The sequence below is a fragment of the Dendrobates tinctorius genome, unplaced genomic scaffold (genome assembly GCF_039654945.1).
Source record: "Dendrobates tinctorius isolate UK_male_01 unplaced genomic scaffold, ASM3965494v1 ptg000086l, whole genome shotgun sequence".
In the NCBI taxonomy this organism is placed as follows: domain Eukaryota; kingdom Metazoa; phylum Chordata; class Amphibia; order Anura; family Dendrobatidae; genus Dendrobates; species Dendrobates tinctorius.
The window spans coordinates 20,807,494-20,834,730 of NW_027361754.1; the positions used below are offsets into that span (position 1 = coordinate 20,807,494).

General features: G+C 48.2%; 1 protein-coding gene across 2 annotated transcripts in view; it reads right to left on the reverse strand.

Moving 5' to 3' along the window:
* Positions 1–27,237, reverse strand: part of ALG9 (ALG9 alpha-1,2-mannosyltransferase) — a 91,987-nt gene that overhangs the window by 53,802 nt on the left and 10,948 nt on the right. For both annotated transcript variants that reach the window (XM_073585139.1, XM_073585138.1), the window contains exons 3-8: positions 27,098–27,232; positions 26,891–26,961; positions 25,656–25,744; positions 24,912–25,047; positions 23,703–23,790; positions 4,830–4,935 (exon numbers count right to left, since the gene is read on the reverse strand). In XM_073585139.1, coding sequence (XP_073441240.1) covers positions 4,830–4,935; positions 23,703–23,790; positions 24,912–25,047; positions 25,656–25,744; positions 26,891–26,961; positions 27,098–27,232 — 625 coding nt within the window. The remainder of the gene's footprint in view (positions 1–4,829; positions 4,936–23,702; positions 23,791–24,911; positions 25,048–25,655; positions 25,745–26,890; positions 26,962–27,097; positions 27,233–27,237) is intronic.

The following is a 27,237-nucleotide window of genomic DNA, read 5'->3' on the forward strand; positions in this document are numbered from 1 at the left end:
ACTTAATGATGGGGCAGACTAGTCATCGCTCTGCCTGATCTGTGCCACTGTGCTTGCAGAGCACATTACTTCCAGCCTGAGGTGGGGAGTAATCATGTGGACCCACAAGGAAAGGGGGGGAGGGAAGCGCGACTGTCAATAGGGTCTTCGGCTCGGCCATGGCCCCTCCACATGTGTATGAGCCTGCTTTTTAAAATTTTGCGCTAGTTCATGCTCTGGCGGTCTCCAGCAAAATAGAGCCGAAAGCGGCACATGCTCAGATTAACCTCTGGAAGTCTCCAGCATAATAGAGCTGGAGGCATCGCATGCTCAGATTAACCTCCGGAGGTGTTAAGCAATATAGAGCTATAGGCTGTGCATGCTCAGAATAACCTCTGGCTGTCTCCAGCAAAATAGAGCCAAAGGCGGTCATGCTAAAATCTGCCTTACAGTCTTCAGCAAATTGGCCCCACATGCGCAGATCGAAATCTAGGCTCTCCATTGAGCCAGGGACCCAATCTGTGCATGCGCAGTCACTGGCTCTATTTTGCTGGAGACTATAAGGTAGATCTTAGCATGCGACACTTTTGGCGCCATTTTTGTGGAGACCACTGACACATGAATGTGACCGGGCGGCGCTAAAGCAAAATTTATTTTTTTTTAAAAAAAGAGTCTCATACAAGTATAGAGGGGCCATGGCAAAGCTGAAGATCCTACCCACAGTCCTGCCCCGATGTATGAAGAGTATTGCACCAAAACTTCTACAATTAAACAAGAATAAGGCTATGGATTTTTTGACTTCAGGTATCCATTAAATCAGTATATCTGGGTCAATATGGCCAAATCTTTAACAGGTTAATTCGTGATGACTGGTACTCTTTAAAACTACAAAAGTCCAATATAAATTATATTAAAAATCTTAAAAATATAAAAACCTAAAAAATAAACATATCTAAGGTATAAAAATTAGTAAAAAAATATAACATCTAACAAATTATTATATATATATATATATACACACACACACATACACATATACACACACATACATATACACAGTAAAAAGTAAAAAAAATAAAATACAGTAAAAAGTATAAGGCAACTAAAAAATATATATAAAATATAGCAAAAAGTCTAACATCTAAAAAATATATAGAAGATATTTTTGGAAAAGATGTAAAAGTAAAATCTAACAATATATATATAAAATAATAAAGAAAATTTCTACACTTGGCATCCTTCTTTTCAGACTTAACCTACAACTATGAACCTTGACGCTGCCGAGCATTTATACCCGTGGATGTGAGCGCTGGACAAGACGCTCAATATTTTATAGTGAAGATTTTAATAAGTGTGCGATTAGTCTGATCAGCCCCCGGCCGATAAGCACTTCTCTTTTTCTTGTTTGTGCCGCACGGAGGACAGGATTTTTGCTTTTCCGCGTGTGCTCGCTCCGCGGCTGCTCCCCTGGTGAGCTCATTAAGAAAAAGCAGAAGCAGCCGTTATCTGTGCGCGGGGCAGTAATCTGCAGCGATCCCCTACGTGTCTCACAGCTGTAGTGGACGGACACAGTGCGTCACTGGAGACCAGATCTGTTGGCTGATGACGCAAGGTGTCTGTGGAGAGGAGGCAGAAAAAAAATAAGGTACAGGAATGTTCACAGTGAGTCATGTTTAAAAGGCATGCGGCCCTGCAATTCACGGGTCATTTACACCGTCGAGGCCTAGACTGCATAGTATAGCGCTCCGGGGGTCCGTGATACATATACGGACTACTGTGCGCATTCAGGGCTTCCAACACAAGCTTTCATGTATAGGTTGTAATGGCCCCTGAGCACTCTCTTTCCGCTGCAGCTAGATGGTTCTTCTCAGTTACTGCACCCTGCTGGTTACATCTGAAGCAATCCCCACAGAGACTATTCCAACTGCAAAAGGAGGCCATACTCAGAGCTCATCTCCAACATTTATCCCATTTCATAAATGTCTCACAGATGCAGGTCCCAGAGGTGGGATCCGGACCGATCTTGAGGAGGGGTCCGTGTCGCACGCTGTTGGTGGACAGCTAGCTCTTTAGTCATCATCTTTATTTTTCAACAAAAGCCAACGCCGCCAATTTGTCAGGAGTCAGTATATCCTCAGTATCGGTCAAAAATATCAGAATGATGGGAGTCCGACATTAGAAACCCCCTCAACAATTAGGAGCACAGCACAGTACACTATGGAGTGGCCTTTGCAAAGCAGAATCTCCTCATTTGGGGCCTGAGAGTCCAGTGGGTGGTGCCAAGCAATGACTGACCGCCTCCCACTGGACTCTCAAGCCCCAAATGAGTAGAGATTTCTCCCAAAATTATGTTTCAACTTCCTCAGCTCTTCCACCATACGGCCAACTGAGAGAACGCAAAATGCGACATGAACGTGACAAGCTCTGTTAAAGCTGGATAAAGACACTGGTATCTAGTTGTACCCTTAATAATAATAATCTTTATTTTTATATAGCGCTAACAAATTCCGCAGCGCTTTACAGTTTTTTGCACACATTAGCATCGCTGTCCCTGAAGGCTCACAATCTAAATTTCCTATCAGTATGTCTTTGGAATGTGGGAGGAAACCGGAGTGCCCGGAGGAAACCCACGCAAACACGGGGAGAACATACAAACTCCTTGCAGATGTTGTCCTTGGTGGGATTCGAACCCAGGACTCCAGCGCTGCAAGGCTACAGCGCTAACCACTGAGCCACCGTGCCGCCCCTTAAAGGGGTTGTCCAATACTCAAACACCTTATACTCACCTCCGGTCCGTTCCAGCAACGTTGGGTGTGCCGTAGCGCGGCAGCCGCACCGGAGAAGGTGAGAGAGTACTGCGTCAATTCTCACTAATTCCAGATGTCAGTTTCATCCAAAGAAAGTAAGAGTGAAGTGGCAGCGGATTGGCTGAAGTGCTCACATCACATAACATTATGCCAGCCCCAGGCCGATATTGACGGCGTTGGCACAGGCTAATATTTTACATCAGAAAGTACGATAAGTAGGGCTAGTCTACGTAGTGGACAAACCCTTTAACAATACATGAGGATGAATATTTAGGTCCCATCTATCAAAGGGAGAGGGTCCTGGTTAGTGATCTCACTGCATGAGCCATGGATCGGACCACTTTGCGCCAAATACAACGAAGGAGGGCAGTGACTAAAGGTCATTTTTCGGAGGAGTGCTGGGTGCACGGAACGGATCATTAGGATCCTGATGAAGGACCTGATGTGCTGACAGTGGTTTAAGAATGGGAAACCGGATGAGAGGACCCCTTTAACGATTCATTTAGTGCAAATTCTACCAGCGCAACTTTTTAATCACAGCAGTAAACCTCCCAGCATTACATGAGAGCAAGAGGCCAAGCGTCAAATGTCGCACCTTAATGTAGAACTTTGCCATATTTAAATAAAAAAAAAAAAAAAAAAAAAAAAAAAAAAGCAGCTTGCATCGTAAATGCATTTGTTCCTCGTCTTTTGTAAGGAACGACCTTGCCCAAAATGTGCGACTGACTTAGCACTTTTATACAGAAAAGCAAATCAAAAATATGGCTTTCCTCACCCCAAAAGCTTTACCGTGCCCTCTTTTATGCACATTTGGCTTTAGTATCTACGAGAATGAAACGTCACAATCGGCACAACTATTTTTGGAGGAAACGCACTGATAAACATCCCCTCCACTATAACATCCACCAGCGAAGATGTAATTTAGCCATGCATCACAATGAACGTGGTACAAGAGCGCCCCCAGCTGGCCGCACGCAGCAGGTGCATCCAAAAAAAAGAACCCAGGTTTTTGTTTTGGCTTATTTTACATGACTGACCTATAGATCTTATGATCGCCCATACCAGGACCAGCATGGCAGCACTGTGGGCCATCAGCCTACTATGGTAAACCATTGGCACTCTTTGCAGAGGATAATCATGGGAACCGATGCACAAGGGCACCCAAAATGGCGCTATTTAAATGCTTCTCAGCGGCATTTCAAAGATTAAAGAGCATTGAATGGAGTGAGCTGTTTAGGTGTGCACATACTTGGTTTTGGGGGAGGTTTTTTAGTAGAGCGTTTGCATTAAGAAAAATCCTAAAAAAGTCAAAACAACTTGAAAGACTTTTTCCCAATTTCTATTGCAAAAATTTTTTGCTGCTTTTATGTTCAGCCTTTTGAGCTTCCCCCACTTCCAGTTTTTAAAAGCACCCGGTGGAGAAATGAAAAAGAAAGTGCACATCACTACCTTGTAGAGTCTCCTGGTGGAATCCGCTCCAAAACGAGGTACCATCCAATTAGAGGATGCAAAAAAAAAAAAAACCTCTTGAAAAACTGCAAAAACGCTAGAAAAACTCATCAAAATCAATGAAGGAAAAGAAATACCTCTCCAAAATCACCCCAGAGAAGCAGTTTACACTATAAAAAAAAAAAAAAAAAAAACTCATTTGTGATCGCCTTGAAAATCTCAAGTGTGCACGGTGCCTTGCAGGAAACTGGGTATTTGCACGTAGAGGTGCCAAAAACAAAGTTTTCTAGTGTAACTGCTTCAGGAAACTCTCCTCTTTTGGGGAAGTTTTTTATTTCCTGAGTTTTAGAAGAAATTTTTTTCCAGAAGGTTTTTTGTTTTTGCAGCCTCTGGTGGAGACTCTAAAAGTAGTGAGACTGGGGAATGTTAGACCACCCAGACTCTCACCGAGTAGAGAATGAAGGAGCCAGCGCCATCGCTTGGTCAGGGAATGAAGGTGGCTTTTTCTCCAGGCATACACCGAGCATATGGAGGTCTATGGATACATTCATCATGTGCTCCGGCAACTTTCCTCGCCAAACATTTGGTACGTACCGTACAAGTCTGGTCCGTGAGGAGTGAAGACATTATACAGGACGATGTTGAGAGGTGCTATCACCAGCTTCCCATAATAATAACTATCGATGGCCACCAATGGCACCTGTGACACAGAAAAAGAGAATGGATCATCAAATATAGAGCACACAGGACAGCACCGCAGGAGCCATCTGATACTGTACTGACGATAATTATGACATACAGACAAGACAAGGGGAACACTGGCCCTAACTGATGGACAATATGCGATCGATAATGTAGAAGCTCAGTGCAGTGACCGGGCCAAGTCTGCCCTGAAGCCTTTGTTGTAGGGTAGAGAGGAAAAAATAGAGATTTTTGTGTACTCACGTAAAACCCTTTTCCCCGAGCCAATCATTGGGGGACACAAACCATGGGTGTTATGCTGCTTGCCACAAGGAGGACACTAAGTGAACACAGAAAAAAGTTAACACCTCCCCTGCAGTATACACCCTCTCGCTGGCTGGGAATTACCCAGTTCGGTGAAAAAGCAGTAGGAGCATTAAACAAATAACAATAACCATAACTCTGTCAAAACCTAAGAATGCTACAGTGAGCCAATAGGCTAAATAGGGTGGGTGCTGTGTCCCCCAATGATTGGCTCGGAGAAAAGGATTTTATGGTGAGTACACAAAAATTCCTATTTCTCCTACGCCTCATTGGGGGGACACAAACCGTGGGACGTCCTAAAGCAGTCTCTGGGTGGGGAACATACAATTGCTAATAACCCATGTACCACTGACTCAGCACTGTGGTACTGCCGATTGCAACATGCATCTGCCAAGAGCTGCATTCGCAGAGGCCTGAGAATGAATTTGGTAATGTTTTGTAAAGGTATGCAGACTGGACCAAGTCACAGCCTTGCAGACTTGTTCTACCGATGCCTGGTGCTGAATGGCCCAAGAGGCGCCCACTGAGCGGGTAGAATGCGCCTTAATCCATGCTGGGACAGGGGTGTCCCTGACATGGTAGGATTTCTGAATAGTCAAGCGAATCCACCTGGCTAGCGTGGCTTTGAAGCGGCTAGACCCTTCCTATGCCGTCCGCGAGATGTACCGTCTCAGAGCCCTAACCACATCCAGGGTGTGGAGGGCCTTCTCAATGGAATGGACTGGTGCCGGACAGAAGGAAGGCAAAACAATTTCCTCATTGAGATGAAAGGAAGACACGACTTTGGGCAGGAAAGACGGGAACGTCCTGAGAACTGCCTTGTCCTGATGAAAATTCAGGAACGGAGGACGGCAGGACAGGGCCGCCAATTCCGAAACTCGTCTGATTGACGTAATTGCCACTAGAAAGACCACCTTCCAAGAGAGAACAGCTAGTGGTACATCCTGCAAGTTAAGGTCCCATGATTCCAATGGCCTTTTATAGGGAGGCGCCACATGGGAAACTCCCTTAATGAACGTCTTCACCTGTAGTTTGGTGGCAATTTTGCATTGGAATAGAACTGACAAGGCTGAAAATTTGGCCCTTGAGCGAGCTAAGCGCAAGGCCTGACTTTAATCCAGATTGTAGGAATTCCAATATGGAAGGAATGGAAAACACCAGAGTGGATCGACCATAGTCCTTGCACCACGAGGAGGTTTTCCAGGTGCGGTGATAAATGCGCATGGACACGGGCTTCCTAGCACTAATCATAGTGGAGATCCCATCTTGAGGAAAAACCAGCCTGTGCTAACAACCAGGATTCAATGGCCACGCCGTCAAAGACAGGGCCCCGGAGATCTGGTGGTAAATCGGGCCCTATGAGTAGATCCATGGGATCTGGAAGTCGCCGGGGAACGTTGGCGAATAGTTGTACTAGTTCTGCGTACCATGGCCAACGCGGCCAATCTGGTGCGACTAGGATCACTGGTACTCCTCCTGCTCCGATTTTCTTGATGACCCTCAGGAGCAAGGGAAGAGGGGAAAAATGTAAGGGAGCCAGAACCGGTGCCACGGCAGAACTAGGACGTCCGCTCTGATGGCCCATGGATCGTGCAATGAATCGAGGAACCTCATTGTTTAGTCTTGAGGCCATGAGATCCACATCCGGAGTCCCCCAGCGATGGCAAATCTGCTGAGAAACTTCCGGATGAAGAGACCACTCTCCTGAGGCAAGGCCTTGGCGACTGAGAAAATCCACCGCCCAATTGACTACCCCCGGGATGTGGATTGCTGAGATGGGCGAATGGTTGGTCTCGGCCCAATGGAGGATGTGACTCACTTCGTGCATGGCCATCCTGCTCCGAGTACCCCCATGACGGTTGATATATATACGCCACAGCCGTGGTATTGTCGGATTGGATCCTGATGGGGTGACCTTCGAGGAGATGGTGGAAACTCAGTAGGTCTATTCTGATCACTCGTATCTCCAAGATGTTGATGGGGAGACGTTACTCTCGAATTGACCAACGACCCTGTGCCGTGTGGTGATGAAAAAACCGCACCCCAGCCCAGAAGACTGGCGTCGGTAGTCACCACCGACCATCGTACTGGGAGAAAGGACTTCCCTTGATTCAGGGAGGATTTCAGTGTCCACCACTTGAGGGCTTGTCTGACCCGCCGGGACAGAAGGAACCGACGGTCCAGGGAGAACGGGTTCTTGTCCCAAGTTAACAGCAACGCACGTTGTAAAGGACGGAAATGGAACTGTGCGAATGGGACTGCTTCCATCGCGGCCACCATCTTTCAGAGAACTCTTATGCTGAAACGTATAGAGTGAGAAACCGGTCGGGAAAGAGTCCGCGCTGCCTGTTGTAATGCTCGGGCCTTTTCGGGAGGGAGAATGACCAACCCGCGGGAAGTGTCCAAGATCATTCCCAAAAAGGAAATCTGCTGGGCCGGTGTTGGGGGAAGACTTTTCGAAGTTTATCTTCCGTCCCAGGCGAGAAAGTGTATTTACTGTGATATCCACGGATCCCTCGCAGGCTGGAAGGGACGGACCCTTGATCAGTAGGTCGACCAGATACGGCAATACCACCACTCCCCAAGCGTGAAGAATGGCCATGACTGTCGCCATGACCTTGGTAAAGACCATGGGGGCGGTGGCGAGTCCGAAGGGCAAGGCAACGAACTGGAAGTGTTCCTCTCGAATTGCAAAACGCAGGAACTGCTGGTGGGACGGGCAAATCGGGATGTGAAGGTAAGCATCTTTGATATCGATGGATGCTAGGAACTCTCCTTTTTCTTGGAGACGACAACTGATCGGAGAGATTCCATTCGGAATTGCCGTAACCTTGACAAACTGATTTAACAGCTTGAGGTCCAGTATGGGCCACATCGTTCAGTTCTTCTTTGGAACCACAAAAAAGTTTGAATAAAAACCCCTGAACCATTTGTTCTGAGGGACCGGAATGATGACTCCGTCCCTTTGCGGTGCATCAACGGCCCGAAGGAAGGATGTGACTGAATGAAAGCAGACGGCCGCCTACTTTGTCGGTATCCGCCAGATACCACAATAAGTCAATAAGGAGAGGATCTATGGGATCAGGCTCCCCTAGATTCAGATGCTCTTGGCCTGGGTTTCCAAGAGCGGTTAGGTCTGTAAGAGACGTGGGAACCTCTGTCTCTACGCGGGGACCGACCTGATCCGGAAGAGAAGGTTGTGGAGGAACAGCTAGAGCTGTTGCGAAAAGGTCGAAAGAGTCTGCCGTTGATTCCGAAACGGCCGGACAGCCCTTTGTTGGGGAGGAAACTTACTCTTCCCCCCCGGTAGTGTCAGAAATGAGCTGGTCCAGTTTCTCTCGAAATAGGCGACCAGTTTGATAGGGCAGGGAAGTCATCGATCTTTTGGAGGTGGAATCTGCCCGCCAGTCGCGTAGCCATAGGGCTCTTCTAATAGAGACTGCATTAGCGGGTGCCTGTGCAGCGTAATTAGCGGCATCTAAAGAGGCGTCCACTACAAAATCCCCTGCGTGAATTATCTGGCTGGTGACACTGGTTGCATCCGGAGGAATATTGCTACCCTAGAAGGCAGTAATTAAGACTTATGCCCAAGCGGCCACTGCCTTAGCCACCCAAGTCGCCACGAAAGATGGGAAAAGTGCCGCTCCTGAAGCTCCAAAAACTGAGCGAGCGAGGTAGTCAATTTGACGATCGGAGAGGTTTCTGACTGAACAGCCCACAGAAACGGATAGAAGCGTTTTAGAAGCAAGACGCGATACAGGAGGATCCACCGAGGGGGGCTGTAACCAATCCTTCGTTAGATCTGGAGCAAAGGGGTATTTAGCCTTGATAGGCTTTTGCCCTGGGAACAGTTTATGTGGCCGGTCCCTATGTTTCTGGACAATGTCCTTAAACTCCGGATGGCTGGCAAATACCATGCGTACAAGTTTAGTCTTCTTAAAGGAGATACGTTGTTCCGGAGCAGGAATATTTTCCTCGTCCAACGTCAGAAACTTGTTGACTGACTCTATAAAGAGAATCAAGCGACTCTTGGTCATTTGCGGGATTCTGAGGGACTGACGTGTCAGACTCGAATTCAGAGTCATGTTTGTTGCGAACATTAAGAGAGGGAGAGCGAGAGACAGAACTCGCCGATGCTGAAGCGCGAGCATGACTAGGGGACGCGTCATGGGTCCGCTTTCTAGAGACCTGAGGATTCCTTAAACGAGTACGGCCCCTGCTGGTGGACGGTTCCCGGCCGTCGCCATAGCCCTCCTCCGGCGGTAAAGACGCGTTCTGACTTAAAGAGGATTCCCGGAGGGAGTCTATAGCCATGGTCAGTGACTCTACAGACTGTGACAGGGACATAGCCCACTCAGGGGGACTAAACGCAGGGAGCACAGTTGCAGTGGCAGCGGATGGCGTTTGAGCACAAGCCAGGTCGCAATCAGAGCACAACAGATTAGTCTGGGCACTGGGCAAGGCAGTCTTGCAAGTAGTACAAGCGGTAAAGAACGCAGTGTGCTTCTTAGTAGCCCCCTTTTTGCTTCCTTAGATTGAGACATAGTGCCCCTGAAAGGGTTACAAGCAGAGCCTGGGCTGCAGCTGCAGGGAATGTGCAGAGAAGGGGTTAAAGGGAATCTGTCACCCCTTTGAGATATCACATGATATCATTCAATTGTGTGTCACATAAGGATTCTCTTAGTACATTTGCTTCCCCCTGACAACGCACCTTTCATGCATAAATACCTTGTTTATATCGGTTCAGATGTATGTAAACTGCCGCTGTCCGGTCCGTGTGGGGAGATCGGGACTGTAAAGGAACCGTCGCCCAGAAGAATCAGGTATGCATCAGTCGTCGGAGTAAAGGGTACGGGGAGAGATACTCTGCGTTCTCGCCTGTTGTTGGTTCAGGGGAGCGCGGGCCGTTGAAAGGAACTGTCCCCCTTCACTCCGTTAATTAAAAAATAGAAATTTACAGAAAATTAAAAAATGAAAATAAAAACGGTGGGGTCTGAACAGTAGCATAGCTACCGGGGGGGGGGAGTCGCCCCGGGCCCCTCCGAGCTACGCTACTGTAACTGTATCTGCGTGCACAGCGCGCCCATACAGTTACATTCTGCGGCAGAGCAGGGAGAATCGACCTCCCTACTCTGCCGCCCAGCCGCTATGGGCACCTGAGAAGGCGGTGGGGGGCCCTGTGCCAGCAGTGGGCCCCCAACCTCACAGCCAGCAATGTCGTCCTGGACTCCTGGGCTTTAATTTCTGTGTGCACAGGACCTGTGATGAGGTCACGGGAGGGGCGGAGTCAGGGGGTCACATGATCAGGGGCTTCAGCTGCTGCAGGCCTCTGCTGTGCTGGTTGTCATGGTGCTGGATAAGGTGAAGTAAGTTTCTGTGTGGGCTCAGGAGGGATGTAGCACAGCTGTGTGTGTTTGAGGTGTACAGAGCGGAGCCGTGTGTGTAGAAGGTGTACGGAGCAGAGATATGCATGTATGAGTTGTACAGAGGAGCAGAGCCGTGTGTGAATGGGGTGAGCAGAGCTGTTTGTGTACGGAGCGGAGCCAAGTGTGTACAGGGTGTACAGAGCAGAGCCATGTGTGTACGGGGTGTACAGAGCAGAGCAGTGTGTGTGTACGGGGTGTACAGAGCAGAGCCGTGTGCGTGCGGCGTGTACGGAGTGGAGCCGTGTGTGCAAGGTGTACGGTTTTGAGCCGTATGTGTACGAGGTGTATGGTGCGGAGCCGCGTGTGTATGGGGTGTGCGGAGCAGAGCCGCGTGTGTACAAGGTGTACGGAGCGGAGCTGCATGTGTACAGCGTGTACGGAGCAGAGCCGTGTGTGTATAGGGGGTATCAGGTGCAGTAATAGGGACACATACGGCAGCAGTGGCTCAGTATTGGGGTATCAGGTTCTGTAATAGGGACACATACGGCAGCAGCGGCTCAGTATTGGGGTATCAGGTGCAGTAATAAGGACACATACGGCAGCAGTGGCTCAGCATTGGGGTATCAGATGCAGTAATAGGGACACATACGGCAGCAGCGGCTCAGCATTGGGGTATCAGGTTCTGTAATAGGGACACATACGGCAGCAGCGGCTCAGCATTGGGGTATCAGGTTCTGTAATAGGGACACATACGGCAGCAGCGGCTCAGTATTGGGGTATCAGGTGCAGTAATAGGAACACATACGGCAGCAGCAGCTCAGCATTGGGGTACCAGGTGCAGCAATAGGGACACATGCGGCAGCAGCGGTTCAGCATTGGGGTATCAGCAGGATGAGGAGTTTGTGCAGGTTGGGGATACATGGTGATGGGGCTGGAATATGAGAAGTGAAACGTGTCATTGTTGTAATAATAATATAATAAATTTTATTTCTATAGCGCCGACATATTCCGCAGCACTTCACATTTCAGAGGGGGATTTGTACAGACAATAGACATTACAGCATAACAATAATCACATAGATTATAACAAATACCAAGAGGAATGAGGGCCCTGCTCGCAAGCTTACAATCTATGAGGAAAAAGGTAGACACAAAAGGTGGGTGGTAACAGTTGCCCTGATTGTATGGACCAGCCATAATGTTAAGTGTGTAACAATACAGACACAGAGGGCTAAAGGATGCATAAAGCATGTGGGAACATGATGCGGGGAACCTGGTTATGGTAAAACTTTTGGCTGTGTCACACTGGGATAGATTAGGTTAATGTGTTGAGGTGATAGGCCAGTCTGAATAAATGCGTTTTCAGGGCACGCTTAAAATTTGGGGGATTGGGGACTAATCGTATTGACCTGGGAAGTGCATTCCAAATAATTGGCACAGCACGTGTAAAGTCTTGGAGACAGGAGTGGGAGGTTGTGATTATTGAGGATGCTAACCTCAGGTCATCAGCAGAGCGGAGGGCGCGGGTAGGGTGGTATACTGAAACAAGGGAGGAGATGTAGGGTGGTGCTGAGCCATGTAGGGCTTTGTGGGTGAGGGTAATAAGTTTGTACTGGATTCTGGAGTGGATGGGTAGCCAGTGTAATGACTGGCACAAGGTAGAGGCATCGGTGTAACGATTGGTGAGGAATATGATCCTGGCTGCAGCATTCAAGACAGATTGGAGAGGGGAGAGTTTGGTAAGAGGGAGACCAATTAGAAGAGAGTTACAATAGTCCAGACGAGAATGAATAGGAGAAACAGTAAGAGTTTTTGCAGAGTCAAAAGTAAGAAAAGGTCGAATTCTAGAAATGTTTTTGAGGTGCAGATGACAAGAGCGAGCCAGTGATCGAATGTGGGGTGTGAGGGAAAGCTCGGAGTCAAGTATGACCCCAAGACAGCGGGCATGTTGCTGGGGAGTAATAGTGGAACCAGACACAGAAATGGCAATGTCGGGTAAAGGTACATTAGTAGAGGGAGGAAACACAAGGAGTTCAGTCTTTGACAGGTTCAGTTTCAGATATAGTGAGGACATGATATTAGACACAGCGTTTAGACAATCGCCGGTGTTTTCTAGAAAGGCTGGAGTGATGTCAGGAGAAGAAGCGTATAATTGGGTGTCATCAGCATAGAGATGGTACTGGAAACCAAATCTATTGATTGTTTGACCAATAGGGGCAGTGTACAAGGAGAAGAGGAGGGGGCCTAGAACCGATCCTTGAGGAACCCAACAGTAAGGGGAAGATGAGAGGAGGAACCAGCAAAAGATACAATAAAGGAGCGGTCAGAGACATAGGAGGAAAACCAAGAGAGAACGGTGTCCTTGAGGCCAATGGAACGGAGCATAGTGAGGAGGAGCTGATGATCCACAGTGTCGAATGCTGCAGAGAGATCCAAGAGAATTAGCAAGGAGTAATGACCATTTGATTTAGCTGTTAGTAGATCATTACAGATTTTAGTGAGGGCAGTTTCAGTAGAGTGTAAAGAGCGGAAATCGGATTGGAGAGGGTCGAGAAGAGAGTTATCAGAGAGATAGCGGATCAGATGGGAGTGGACCAGGCGTTCCAGGAATTTAGAGATGAAGGGAAGATTAGAGACAGGTCTATAGTAAACGGCACAGTTATGGTCGAGGGATGGTTTTTTAAGTAGTGGATGTATGATGGCATGCTTAAATGAGGAGGGAAAGATACCAGAAGAGAGAGAGAGGTTAAATATTTTAGTTAGGTGATGGGTGACAGCAGGGGAAAGGGACTGGAGGAGATGTGACGGAAATGGGTCACTGGTGCAAGTGGTTTGTATTCTCTGTAGACGAGTCCTGGCTGGAGGAGTTGTCATGTCGGTCTGGGCCAGATGGAAAAGACGTGAAAAGTGACCGATTCCATCAGAAAGAACGTCAGCGGTAAGACACCAACTATACCTGTGCAGTAATCACATATGTTTTGTAGGACTGGTATTTACCACTGACCATATTGCGGTAATATCAATGTCGGTCTTTATATAGGGATTATTTTCAGTAACAGCGCAGTCATCTCTTACATCCACTATTAGGGTGCGTCACCGAGTTGTAATCAAAGTTACCTAGTTAGGGGCCCACTCAGAAGTTTCGCCCCCCCGAACCGAAACCCTAGCTACGCCTCTGGGTCTGAAGCAAGACCCAAGTGCCTCCTACAGACCAGACACTAAGCAAGAATTGGGGAATTCCCAGCCAGCGAGAGGGTGTATACTGCAGGGGAGGAGTTAACTTTTTTGTGTGTTCACTTAGTGTCCTCCTAGTGGCCAGCAGCATAACACCTACGGTTTGTGTCCCCCAATGAGGCGTAGGAGAAAAAGTGTTGAATGGAGGAAAGAAATTCCTGTAAAAACTATGAACTATAACAGATCCCAAATCCATGGCTGGCGTTAGAGGCAGGCAAACATGGCATTTTCCTAAGGCCTCCCAGCCAGTGACGGGCCGCTAATAACAGCAGATTACCTGGCCGCTATAGGTATTGAGTAAGGGGGTATTAACACTATTAGAAAGGAGCTTCAGGCTCAACAAGTGTGCAACAGTAGTCCTAAAATGATATTATTGAATTTAGAATACAACTATAATAAAATACAGAGACTGCTAAGCAAAGTACGGCAGAGTAAAAGACTAGCAAACTAAAGTGCATAGTGCCAAAAAAAAAAAAAAAATCACAGTATATTCGTATAGATTTGACAAACAGCAGTGCCTAGATATCTCACATAATAGCAAATACACATATTAATTGGGTCCTCACAATTAGTATACCGAGTCCTAACACTATTTGTCCTAACATAATGGCTGGCTAGGAACCCAAGTAAAAATGGCCAAAAGTGAGAGATGTGTTTAGACCGATTTAGTCACGGATGTAAGAGGGGGCCCAATGCACTGCAAAAAGCCAAAAAGGGCTTAAGAGGTGAAGCTACTTACAGTTGTGGCATTGATGTAATATTGAGTCAGGGGGCCCGGCACCAGCGCCCCCTCCCTGCAGTCAACTGTATCAGCATCATAGAAGCCAATACAGTTGAAAGCAATAATGGAGCAGAGAGTATCAGCTGACGCTTCCTATCCCATTATCCCCACTCTGCTGTAGCGGGTACTTGATCGCGCACCACTCTGTCGGGTAGTGGAGCTGCTGAGGTGAGGACACTGCTGCAGAGACCGGAGCAGCGGGGGAACGAGGAGAGGGGAGTATTGTACTATTTGTTAAAACAGTGAGTACATGTTGGCAACAATAGTGGAGGACTATGGGGCTGCATTATACCCCTGTGGGGCCTCATTATAACCCTGTGGGAGCCGCATTATACCCCTGTGAGGGCTGCACTATACCCCTGTGGGGGCTGCATTATACCTGTTGAGGACTGTAGGGGCTGTTGTCATGGGGTTACTGCGACAGTGTGGAGCCAGAAGACCACAGAGTCTGACTGTTCCCACTGCGGCGCTGAGAAGAAGAAGCACTTCTTCATTTTAAATGGGTTTACCTCTTCTGGTAGAACAGGGGTTAATCGGCCATATTGGAAATCTCTGTGCTCACAACTCAGCTATTTTAGCCATTCCTTTTCCCTGTATAATCTGAGCTCTGTTACTAATCCTCATCAGAGCTAGCACTTGCTGCATGGCTAACGGTGGGAGAGGAGTACATATGAGAAGGAGAGTTGGAGGAATTATTAGTGACTGGTGCTTGGTTTGTATGCGTGGTAATTCCTTATCCTTCTCTGTTTTTGTTTATTCCCCTCCCTGCACACCCCGGCGCATTCCTACCCTACATGTGAGTGATTATTTTATTTGTTTTCTGTTAACCCTTGTCTATGTTGCCTTGTTTGTCGGGTTGGTGTACTACGATGCACAGTAGCTCCCCTCTTCCACGGGTGGGAGAGGAGAACAGACAAAGGGCTATCTTAGGAGATAGGGCAAAGGTGGAGGCCCCGGCATCTTCGCCATCTGAAGTATCCCAGGGTGAGGTAGGGCGCCCCCTAGTGTTAGGGACAGGGAAGGGACCCCTGGTCTCAGGTCACCTGACAACTGTGTCGTGACAGCTGCATTATACCTCTGTCAAGGACTATGGAGAGTGCATTATACCATTGGGAGGCCTATTTATCTAGTGATTGGATTGTTTATGCCAGAACAAAAATCATTGTTCTCAGTTTCACATCGCCCGGTGAAAATTGCTGATAACATGATACTGTATGGGGACAGATTCATCTACTAGTGATCATTCTGTCTCTATCTCTATCATTGTTCATCAGCCGGTGTAAAGAGGCCAGGAAACAGGCATCAAACAACTTCAAAAGTCTATCACACTTGTTTAGCAACCTGAGATCTGAGCATGTAAATAAAACAGACATGTTCCTGTGCGATATGTTAGCACATTAAACGTTTTCCCAGGGTCCCACTTTGTCTGAAACCGGCCCTGCACAAATCAATAGAGTGTCACACGTTGATGGTGTCCATCAGGCAAAACGAAAGATACGCAAGGCCGTAAGATATGTAAGGTTGGTATTCCGTGCCCACCAAACTTAAGCCCTGGTAACTCTGATTGATGGGCCTGACATGATGTCTCACTTTACCTACCCAAAGAATAGATGAGGAAGGAAGCAGTTGCCAGGGCTCATGGATTACCAACATGACCGCTGAACCTGGGTCCTACAAATCTGATGATCACTTTGTGCAATATGTATGAAAGTGAACGATCCGTACTGCAAAAGTCCAAAGTGCTTCCTCCTGACTGCATCTCCCTATTTACTCAGCAGGATTTGTTGCTGAACAATGATGGGTTTTAGCTTCACATATAGGGTTTAATCAACAAAGAACATGCATTCTCTCTGGTTGTTCATTTATTTATTGTTATTATTAATCAGAAGATCATCAGCTCAGGTAAAGTGTCCTAAACTCTTTTTATGAGCGAAATTATATATATATATATATATATATATATATATATATATATATATATATATATATATACACATACATACACACTGGATTTTTGGTTGCTTACTGTAAAATCTGTTTCTCAGAGCTTTCTTTGGGGGGGGACACAGGAACCATGGGTGTATGCTGCTGCCTCTGGGAGGTGGACACTGTGCACAAAAAAACAAAAAAGTTAGCTCCTCCTCTGCAGTGTATACCCCACCTACTGGCACTAGGCTACTCGGTTAGTGGGGTTAGTGGGAAAGCAGTAGGAGCAACAAGATAAAAGGAACAAACAGACAACTCAAACCGGAACAATAGAACACAGAAGAAAGAACAAGAGTACATGGGAGGGTGCTGTGTCCCCCAATGAAAGCTCCAAGAAACATTTTACGGTAAGCAACCAAAAATCCTATTTTCCCCATCACCTTATTGGCAGGAACCATGGGACGTCCCAAAGCAGTCCCTTCGGAAGGGAATAGCTGAAGCTTCATTGAGGTCGGAGAACTCACCACTGCCGCCTGCAAGAGCCTTCTGCCTAGGCTGGCGTCCGCTAAAGCGTAGGTATGGACCTTATAAAATTTGGCAACGTGTGGATGGAAGACCAAGTTGCCTCTTTGCAAAGCTGTAGGGCGTAAGCCCTATGGTGCACTGCCCAGGAGGCACCCACTGCCCGGGTAGAGTGAGCACTGAATCCCAGGGGGAGGCACTCTGTTCTTGACCCGGTAAGCATCCAAAATCGCCATTCTGATCCAGCGAGCAATCGTAGCCTTAGAGGCCGGAAGACCTCTTCAAGCACTATCAGGAATGACGAAGAGAGTCCGTTTTCCTTAAAGGGGGCTGTCCTGGCCAGATAGACCCTCACCAGGTCTAGCTTGTTCAACGAACGCTCCAGAGGATGAGCCAGAGCCTGACAAAAGGGAGGACGAGATCCTCAGTTAGGTGGAAGGCAGACACCACCTTGGGAAGGAAAGAGGAAGCCGCAAAACCACCTTATCCTGGTGCAGAACCAAAAACGGAGGGCAACAGGAAAGGGCCGCCAACTCTGAAACGCGCCTAATGGAGGTGATGGCCACCATAAATGCCACCTTCCAAGACAGAAGGGACAGGGAAACCTCTCGGAGCGGTTCAAAGGGAGGACTCCTCAGAGCCTCCAGAACTAGATTGAGGTCCCAGGGGTCCACCGGTGTCCTGTACATGCGCAACCCCCTGAAGAAAAGTTCTGACCTGAGAACGGGAGGATAGATTCTTCTGGAAAACGATGCAAAGTGCTGACACCTGACATAGGAACTTAGGGCCAGATCAGCATCCAATCCCGCCTGGAGAAAGGCCAAAACGGAAGGAAGAGACAAGGACATAGGCGGAATGCGTTGAGACTCACACCAGCGGAAATAGGCTTTCCAGGTGCGATAATAGACCCTGGAAGATGACTGCTTCCTAGCCTGGATCATAGTGAGAATCACCCGATCTGAAAGACCGGACGCTCTTAGCACCGCAGTTTCAACAGCCACGCCATTAAATTGAGAGACCTAGAATCCTGGTGACAGATCGGACCTTGGGACAGAGGATCCGGTCTGTCTGGGAGCCTCCAGGGGGCATCCACGAGAAGATTGACGATGTCTGCGAACAAAGACCTTCTGGGCCAGTCCCGATGCGATGAGAATGAACCGGCACCATCTCCACCTTGATCTTCAACAGCCTGGGAAGAAGGGGGAGGGGAGGAAACCGATAGCGAAGCACAAACTGGGACCAGGGATTGTCCAGAGCGTCGGCGCCCACCGCGGGACCTGGAGACGAACCGTGAGACCTTCCTGTTCAGCCAGGAGGTCCACGTCCAGAGTCGAATGCAGATCTGATGGAAGATCTCTTGATGCAGGGACCATTCTCCTGCTGCGAGACTCTCGCGATTGAGAAAATCGGCGGCCCAGTTGTCCATGCCGGGAATATGAACTGCAGATATCGCCGGGACCGTCGACTCTGCCCAGAGAAGAATCTTGGCTACCTACGGGTCCCTCCATGGTGATTGACATATGCCATTACTATGGCACTGTCTGTCTGAACTCAGATTGGCAGGCCCCTGAGAAGATTTTCCCAGTGGAGGAGAGACAGAAGAATAGCTCTCAGCTCAAGGATGTTGATCGGCAGAGAGGATTCCTTCACTGACCAACGTCATTGGACAGTCAGATGACGAAATACTGCTCCCCAGGTGAGAAGGCTGGCATCCGTCATCACCACCTGCCAGTGGATGGGAAGGAAGGACCTGCCCTGGAAGACGAAAGGGGAGTCCAGCCACCATTTGAGAGATCGTTTGACTTTGTAAGAGCCGAAACGGACGATCCAGGGAGAGAACCAACTTGTTCCACTGTGAAAGGATACGCACGCTGAAGAGGTCTTGAGTGGAATTGGGCAAATGGGATCGCTTCCGACGCTGCCACCATCCTCCCTAGAAATTTCATGGCTGAGCGGAAGGAAGGAAGAGCGCTTTGTAGAGAGCGAACTCCATGATGAAGGATTACTCTCTTCTCTTTGGGGAGAAAGACCCTTGTCCGACGGGTATCGAACAGCATGCCTAGAAAGATCAGGCGCTGAGTCGGAACAAGGCAGGGCTTTTACCTGTTGACAAGCTACCCAAAATGGGAAAGGGTGTCGAGAACAATGGCGATGCTGTCTTGGGCCTGATAAAAGGACGGAGTCTTGATGAGGAGGTCGTCAAGGTACGAGATGAGGACAAGACCTCTGATCCTCAAAATGGCCATCAATGCTGCCATGATTTTGGTGAAAACCCTTGGGGCGGTTGCAAGACCGAACGGCAGGGCGACAAACTGGAAATGATGATGATGTAATGCAAAACACAACAACCTCTGATGCCCTGGTAAAATAGGGACATGAAGATAGGCATCCTGAATGTCTATGGAGTACAGGAATTCCTGTGCCTCCACGTAAGAAATTACAGAACTAAGGGACTCCATCCTGAAATGTCTCAGGCGAACTCTCCTGTTCAGCAACTTGAGATCCAGGATGGGTCGCACCGTGCTGTCTTTCTTCAGAACCACAAACAGGTTTGAATAGAAACTTGGGAAGTGTTCTCGCCTCGGGACGGGCACAATTACCCCTGAACTGAGAAGGGAGGCAATGGCTACAAAGAAACCTGAGACCAGGGAAGGATGCCTTGGGGGACGGGATTCGAAGAATCGATCTCGGAGCCGCAAAGCAAAATCCATTTTGTATCCGAGGATTCAATCTTCCTGACCCATGCGCCCTCCACCAAAGCTAGCCAAACGTCCTTGAAAAAGAGAAGATGACCGCCCAGCTTGGGAGATATGCTGGGATCTTGACACGAGTCATGTCGAGGAAGATCTGCCAGGTATAGACCTGGTGGATCTACCCTGGACGCCACGGGAACGCCAGAAAGGGGTGTGTTATGATTGTGTCACCGAGGAGGAGAGCAAGCCCAAGCTAAGCCACAGAAAACCAGAGAGGTTGGTAACTAAGCGGATTGCAGACCCCTGATCCTATCCACACAACTAGTAGTAGCCGGAGAGCTAACTAAGCCTAAAGCAAGAAAGGGGAAATCTAAACTGCCCCAGAGCAGACCCCAAAGGAATAGATAGCCCCCAAACATATATTGTCGGTGAGACAAGATGAAAACACAAAACGCAGGCAGAAAAATAGACTGAGCAAACGATGGGGCCCACACTGACTAGACAGGACAGGAAAGGAAAGACACTGTCTGCAATCATGCAAAAAAAACCCTGCAAAAAGGCCCAAACGTCTGATGCAAAAATACTGAAGTCGCACGACTTCGCCCACTATATCAGCACTCTGGTATATTCTGAAAGCAGAGCAAAGAGAGGCCAATCTAATAAGGGACAAAAACAAACTGGCACAAGCAGTAACATATGGATGGTGATTCAGCACAGCCCCAGCCGGAGCTGGCTGACCCACACAACACTGAAATAGACAAAACCAGATCAAATGTGAACAGAATAGCAGAAGAACACTTAGCTGAGCATGCAGGGACTGAGCTGGAAACTAAGACTTCAGGAGGCAGGAAAAAATCACCAGCAGGGATAGAGGGCATTGGCTGTCTTAAATCCAATCAGAAACCCCAGATCTCCAATCGTCGTCCTCATTATCAGGTAGCAAGCCTCTGTTAATCAGATCAGCTCCATTACCTCCAGTAACCACCAGAGGGAGCCCAGAAAGAGAACTCGCAACCCCTCCATCAACCTGACCAGCTCCACCACCTTCAGCAGTAACCAGAGGTAGGCCAGAAAGCGAATTCACAACCGGGGTGGCTTTAAAAGAAACCTTCTTCCTATCCTGACGAGCTTGCGGCCTCTACTGGTGGGAAAAAGCCTCTGTCGCCGTTAACGACGAAAGGACCGAAACTGCCGCTTTGGAGGTGGCCGACGGGGTTTGGACTGGGGGAGGGAAGAACTCATGCCCCCAGTGGCGTCCTTAATAATCTGGTCCAGCAGGAAGCCAAATAGACGAGATCCCTGAAAAGGCAAACTGGTAAGTGACTTCTTTGAAGATAAGTCTGCCTGCCAGGCCTTAAGCCAGACAGTCTGGGGAATAGCCACAATATTGCTAGATGCTTGAGCTGCGCAAGAAGTGGCGTCCAGGGAGGCCAAGACCAGGTACTTTCCTGCATGCGAAATGTGGTCGGTGAGATCCACCAAGTCATCCGGACGAACTCCAGCACAAAGCTGTTGTTTGGCCCACTTGGCAATGGCCATCGAGACCCAGGTGGAAGCAAAAGCCGGGCATAATGTGGAAGCGGCCGCTTCGAAAGCTGATTTTGCAAAGGATTCTATGATCCTGTCATTGGAGTCCTTGAGGAACGCTCCATTAGCAAGCAGGAGCACCGTGCTGGTGGACAGTCTGAACACTGGCGAGTCCACGGTAGGAGAAGCTGTCCAATTAGCGGTGAGCTCAGGAGAAAAGGGATATAGGACTCCGATGCGCTTTGCTCTCTGAAAGCGACTGGTCGAGTTCTCCCTTTCCCTGGTAAGTATCTCCTCAAATTCTCCATGAGGGGCGAAAACCTTGGAAGATGGTTTTGACCGTCTAAACGAAACCACCTGATCTGCGGGTTCCGTAGAGTTGTCCTTGATGTTAAAGGTCTGGTTGACCACCACAATGAGGCTCTGGACCATATCTCTCATGTTAGAGGTTCGGTCCGAATCCAGATCTGATTCATGTTCAAATGGCGCATCCGAGAATGTCTCGCCTGACTTGGGAGAGGAAGACCACCGGGAAGGCCCGGGGGGAGAGATGGAGCGGGATGAGGACCTAGAAAGGCGCTCTTGTCTGGATCCCTTGGGGCCCGTGTTAGTAGGCCCAGACAATGATTCCTGTGACCCACTAGCAGCTGCAGGCATAGTAAGGGGCAACCTGTCAAGTAAGGACACCAGGGTCTGTGACACCTTGGTGAGGTCCGCCACGGACTGTGACAGATAGGCAGCCCAGCCTGGAACAGGAACTTCAGAGTCGCCCGGAACAGAAAGGGGCTCCTGGGCGGTGGGTACAGTGGGGTTGCTGCAGCTCTGACAGAGGGGAGAGGACTGACCCGAAGGAAGCATGCACTTACACGAAGAGCAAACAAAATGACTAACCAGAGCAGAAGAAGAAGAGGAGGAAGAATTAGGAGGGCGAGAGCGCTCTCCTTTAGGCATGATGAGACAGATCCACTAACAGGTGCCAGAAGGTTAGGGGACAGGAAGGCGCTGAGGAGAGTGTCAGGCTGCAGAGCAGCTACTCACAAGCTATGGAGGCTGAAGACACAGTAGGCTGATGCAAGTCCCTGCAGGAACCAGGCAGTCTGCGGGGCATTCAGGAGGCAATGAAAGAAGCCAACGCAGCAGGAGAAAAGAGCGCACTTTCTCCGTATACTCTCTCTCAGGGACCCAGGGGAAGAGGTAGAGCCAGCCGCCATATCCGGAAGGAGCAAGATGGCGGTGATCTGCGCTCAGACAGTGGCCGAGGGTGTGGGCTGAGCTAACCGCTGGGGCCAGAAGAAACAAGACGGGCGGGAGAAAAGCCTGCCCGGATGCAGAGAGAAAATGGGGGCGGAGCCAACGCAGAATGCTAGGCCCGAAAAGCTAGGGCCTAGATTAATTCTCCTGACTGCCGGAGCAGGGGGGAGCGGCACGAAGGTCACTAAGAAAGCGCCAAAAAGGCAGCCCAGCGCCCCATCATGCTAGAAACTAAGGGATAAAGGCCCTTGACATTAAAAACGCCACAGCACTCCAAAAAGGCCACAATAAAGGAAAAAAAACTTCCTTAATTTTCCCAATTTTTTTTTTCTTCTTGTCCTTCATCTTTTCTTCTTTCTTGGAACCTGGTGGAGAGAGGCGAAAAGCACCTCTCTATCCGGAAATGCAAGACGTCCGAACTTGCTGCGTTTTGGGACGTCTTCGCCTCCGAGTACTGACAGGCTCTGGTGGGCGAGTGGGTAAGGAGACAGGAGCAAGGACCGAATCGGGGTCGCCTAAACACGCTTCTGTGTTAGGGGCTGGGGTCCTGCCGACTAAATGTATAAAGATACGGGGTGGCAGTACACGCCGTACGCAGTCTTTTTGTGGGAGTACAGTTATGACTATTCACACTGTATCCCTCCGGAACCTGAAAAGGAATGACGCACACTGAGGTAGATATGGGTCTAATGAAAGACCCGTGTCCACCTCCTACTGACACTAAGCTAAACTGGGTAGCCTAGTGCCAGTCGGTGGGGTGTACACTGCAGAGGAGGAGCTAACTTTTTTTGTGCATAGTGTCAGACTCCTAGTGGCAGCAGTATAGACCCATGGTTCCTGTGTCCCCTAATGAGGCGATAGAGAAAAAATAATCCCAAGGATTTTTTTTTTTGCACATATAAGTTTATAAAGTGGGCAACCAACTAAAGTAAAAACGGCTAGCTTGCAAACTGCCAGGGTGGATGCCAGGCGACATGCCAACATCATTCCCTCGGTGCACTACAGATTCATGTGTTTCTACAGACTGTTTAGAATCATTAGTGGTCATGGTGGTTTATTGTCAGCACATAAGCCCAAAAAGGAAAAATCTAAATAAAAAATATATATAAAAATTTTAAGACGTCTAGACTTCTTTGCATACTCACCAACTGACAGAACTCACCAGTAATAATATTATTGCCACTAGACACCAATTAATAAAACTCTTCCATTTGTGTTTCAGAAACAGAAAATCAAAGGCGATCGGCACACTAAAACAGGAGAAAAAAATGTCAGTCTGCAAACCACTACTTTATTCATTTTCTGCCCTCCTTTATGACTTGAATACTTCCGTACCTCTCCACACTCTGATCTGTCATATCCTGCCCTCTGCCCCCATCCTGATGGTGTCTCTAAGGGCGCAGTCAGACGGCAGTATATCACGGGCCAACATGCATCCCATATCTTGGGCAGACTGGCAGCTCTCCTGACCCGAGTGTGATAGCATGTACTTCTATGCAGCTGTCAAGTTTGGGTCAGGAGAGCAGCTAGCCTGTCCGAGCATTGCGATGTGACTGTCGTCTGACTACGCCCTAACACTGATAGAAGGGTGGAGGAGAGCAAATATGGCTGACACAACCAGGAGTCAGTAACACCAGGACAACCAGCTTAGTAAAGAAGCTGCATAGTCTCTAGAGCAGAAAACTATGGGAAAATGTTAATGAAAACTACGCAAAGGTAAAGATGGACGTTAATGGTGAAATGGGCTCTCCGAGATAGAAAAAAAGTCACTAAGCTCAAAATTTTCCGACGGTTAATGACCCATTAATGAGGTTCTGACTACTGGGAAACCCAATTGATCCCAACAACAGGGGTCCCGTGCTATTATATTAAACAGTATAACCCATAAGTGACCACTGCTTGATCCCTTCTTTGGGTCTAGGTGTGTGGGTGACACACGTGTACGACCACACAGTGAATGAAAAAGTGCTCATGTATGCGCACAATTGCTCCATTCACACTGGGGACATAAGACCGCCATTCCCAGGAACGGTGGTGGTCCCAGTGGTCAGTCTTGCACTGATGTCACCTACATCATCTATCCAGTGGTGGTGGTGGGTTAACTCCTTCAAGGGATTTCTATGTTCCCAATTTAATTGAGCACCACAGGCCATAAATGCACGACCGGGCTGAGATCTCTATGTCCATTGTGTGTTTGATGTAGACGTCAATGTGAGCTTTCACAGCAGCTCCACAGAGAGGAACATATGGACTTATGTGGGATTATTTCAGCAGAGCATACGCTACAGCATGTGCAGAAACAAAGGAGTCTGCTGTACATAAAACAGAGAGCCGTGCTTTGTATAAGTATAGAATAAACAGTGCTTCTTACCCCAGTACTACGCTAAAAGGCCAGCCCCAAAAAGCCCCGGCCGCCACACCCAACACGGCCACCGAGACCTTCTCCATGTACCAGCCCGTCATGGCGATCATCGTGGTGTACATGCAGAAACTGCTGGGGAGGTACGCTGTAGGACGAAAGGGGGAATCATTAAGGAAAGCTGCACATCCAACATTCACCAAATTTAACTTTGAACTGGTGGACAGGTCATGAATGCACAAGATGGGAATACCCCTTTAAATCAATCACTTCCCGACTAGTTCACCAAGTGATCTTAGGAGCTTGTGTTATGCAGCCGATACCTGCATCTACCAGCAGCAACCGGCACGAGCTCTGATCGCTGCTGCTGTTAACCACTTTTATGCCACCGACAGGCACTGACTGTACGATCGCATGATCCTCACCGGATGTGCAACGTGTGAAACTTCCAAGAGAGATTATTTCTGCAGATGGATCAATTTGGAGGACTCTGTTCCAGCGGTCACGTCACTAGTCTGTGGTGGACAGGTGGGAGACCTGCAAGCTTCCTCCTCCCTGCCAAAGCCCCCGACACCTCTTCTGATTATTAGACTTGGCATTAAGTCATACATGGCAGCCCTACTAATCAGAAGAGGAGGCGGACTTTGGTCTGGAGGCCATGGACTACTAATGTGGCCATTGTACCAGGATCCTGCAAATCGATCCGCTAAATATCATAACAAGAGAAGATATATCGACCATGTAATCATCACCTACCGGCAGCCGAGCAAAACATTCCCGTACTGAGGACAAGGAACGCCAACATCAGACGGCCAACATGGAGGCCAAATCTTTTGCACACAGCCCTAGAGAGACAGAAAAACTATAAGTGTGGTAAAACTGCGGTCGTCTGTGGCCCATACATATCACACAGCGAAATGGCAAGATATAGGGCAATATAGGATTTAGATTGTGAGCTCTAATGGGGGACAGGAAGCGATATAAATGACGGGATGACAATCTCTGTACAGCGCTGCGGTGTATGTTGGTGCTACAAACTGTATTTTGTGATCTATTGCAACATCTCAAAGGACATCTGTCAGATGAGTCTTGCTGGCCCAAACTGCAGGCGGCATGAATCACTGCAGTCTGGTTGCACGATTGCAGCCAACGTGTAATATTCTCCAAAAAGCGATGGAATTTCAGAGAAACAATACTTTTAAGATCCGTCCAGGGATCACATATTCGGAGAACAGACTAGTCCGGTGGTGCTCCTGGATGCCTCTTCCTGGCATTGCCGACAGGTCTCTATGTGCACGCGAGAGAAAGATCTATCAATCACCTGCAGTGGCGCCAGGAAGAATTGGCTGAAAATGGCCCTGGACCAGAGTCTGTTCTCCAAATCTTCAAAGTATACTTTCTCTGAAAAGCAGGAGCAAATTATGGAATATATTTATGGTTGCAATCATGCTGCCAGGATTTGACACTGCCCACAGTTTCATCAGCAGTACTCAATACAGATTTTTCTCTTCTGGAAATGTCTCTTCCTGTAATATAGGTTGGATGTGAGCTGTGTGTGTGTCCAGGGTGCTGCAGCCTTCATTTGCTCATATCAACACTGCTTCTATCCTGCACTCACTTCTTCTTAATGTGCTTTCCGCCTTCTTTGTAACCCTTTTTCTCTGCTCTCCGTGATACTGTAGATACTTTCTCCCCCTCTCCATAATCCTTTGCTTTGAAGCCTAATAGTTTCCTTTTAGTGACATGTCACATTACAATGCCCCAGTGATAGAGACGTACATAATCACATTTTTGCGCTCAAATGCAACCAGTAATAAAATATTGGCACGTAATATACCCCCAGCTGCTACAGAACTTCTTTTTGCAATGGGTAATGGCAATGCATAACAATGAACATAAGCTCCATGAGTCCTAGCGGACGGCCAACAGCCACAGCAGCGTGTAATGAGAGGCGCTGGGTAACTCATTTATAAGAATTATTAGATACTTACTTATAGAAATAAAGCTCGCATATGCAGCTACAGAAAGCCAAAAAGCACCGGATGAAGTAAAAGACCAGAACCTAACAAAGGGGAAAAAAAATTACTTTCCACCAAAATGACATATTATGAGCAAGAGGACACTGGAGACCAAATGACAAGTATATAAGATATCAAAAACAAAAAAAAAAGAAAAGGCAACTAATCTCGTCCAGCTACCTTGTTCGTCTGGAGAACATTGGCATGGAACCACGCGGGTAAAGCGTGCAGCCACAGGTAGGCATAGGAGCGGACAGCGTAGGCTGGAGAATATTCCCACGTCTGGAATCCTTTTCCGTATACGAGGTAGTGAGTCTATA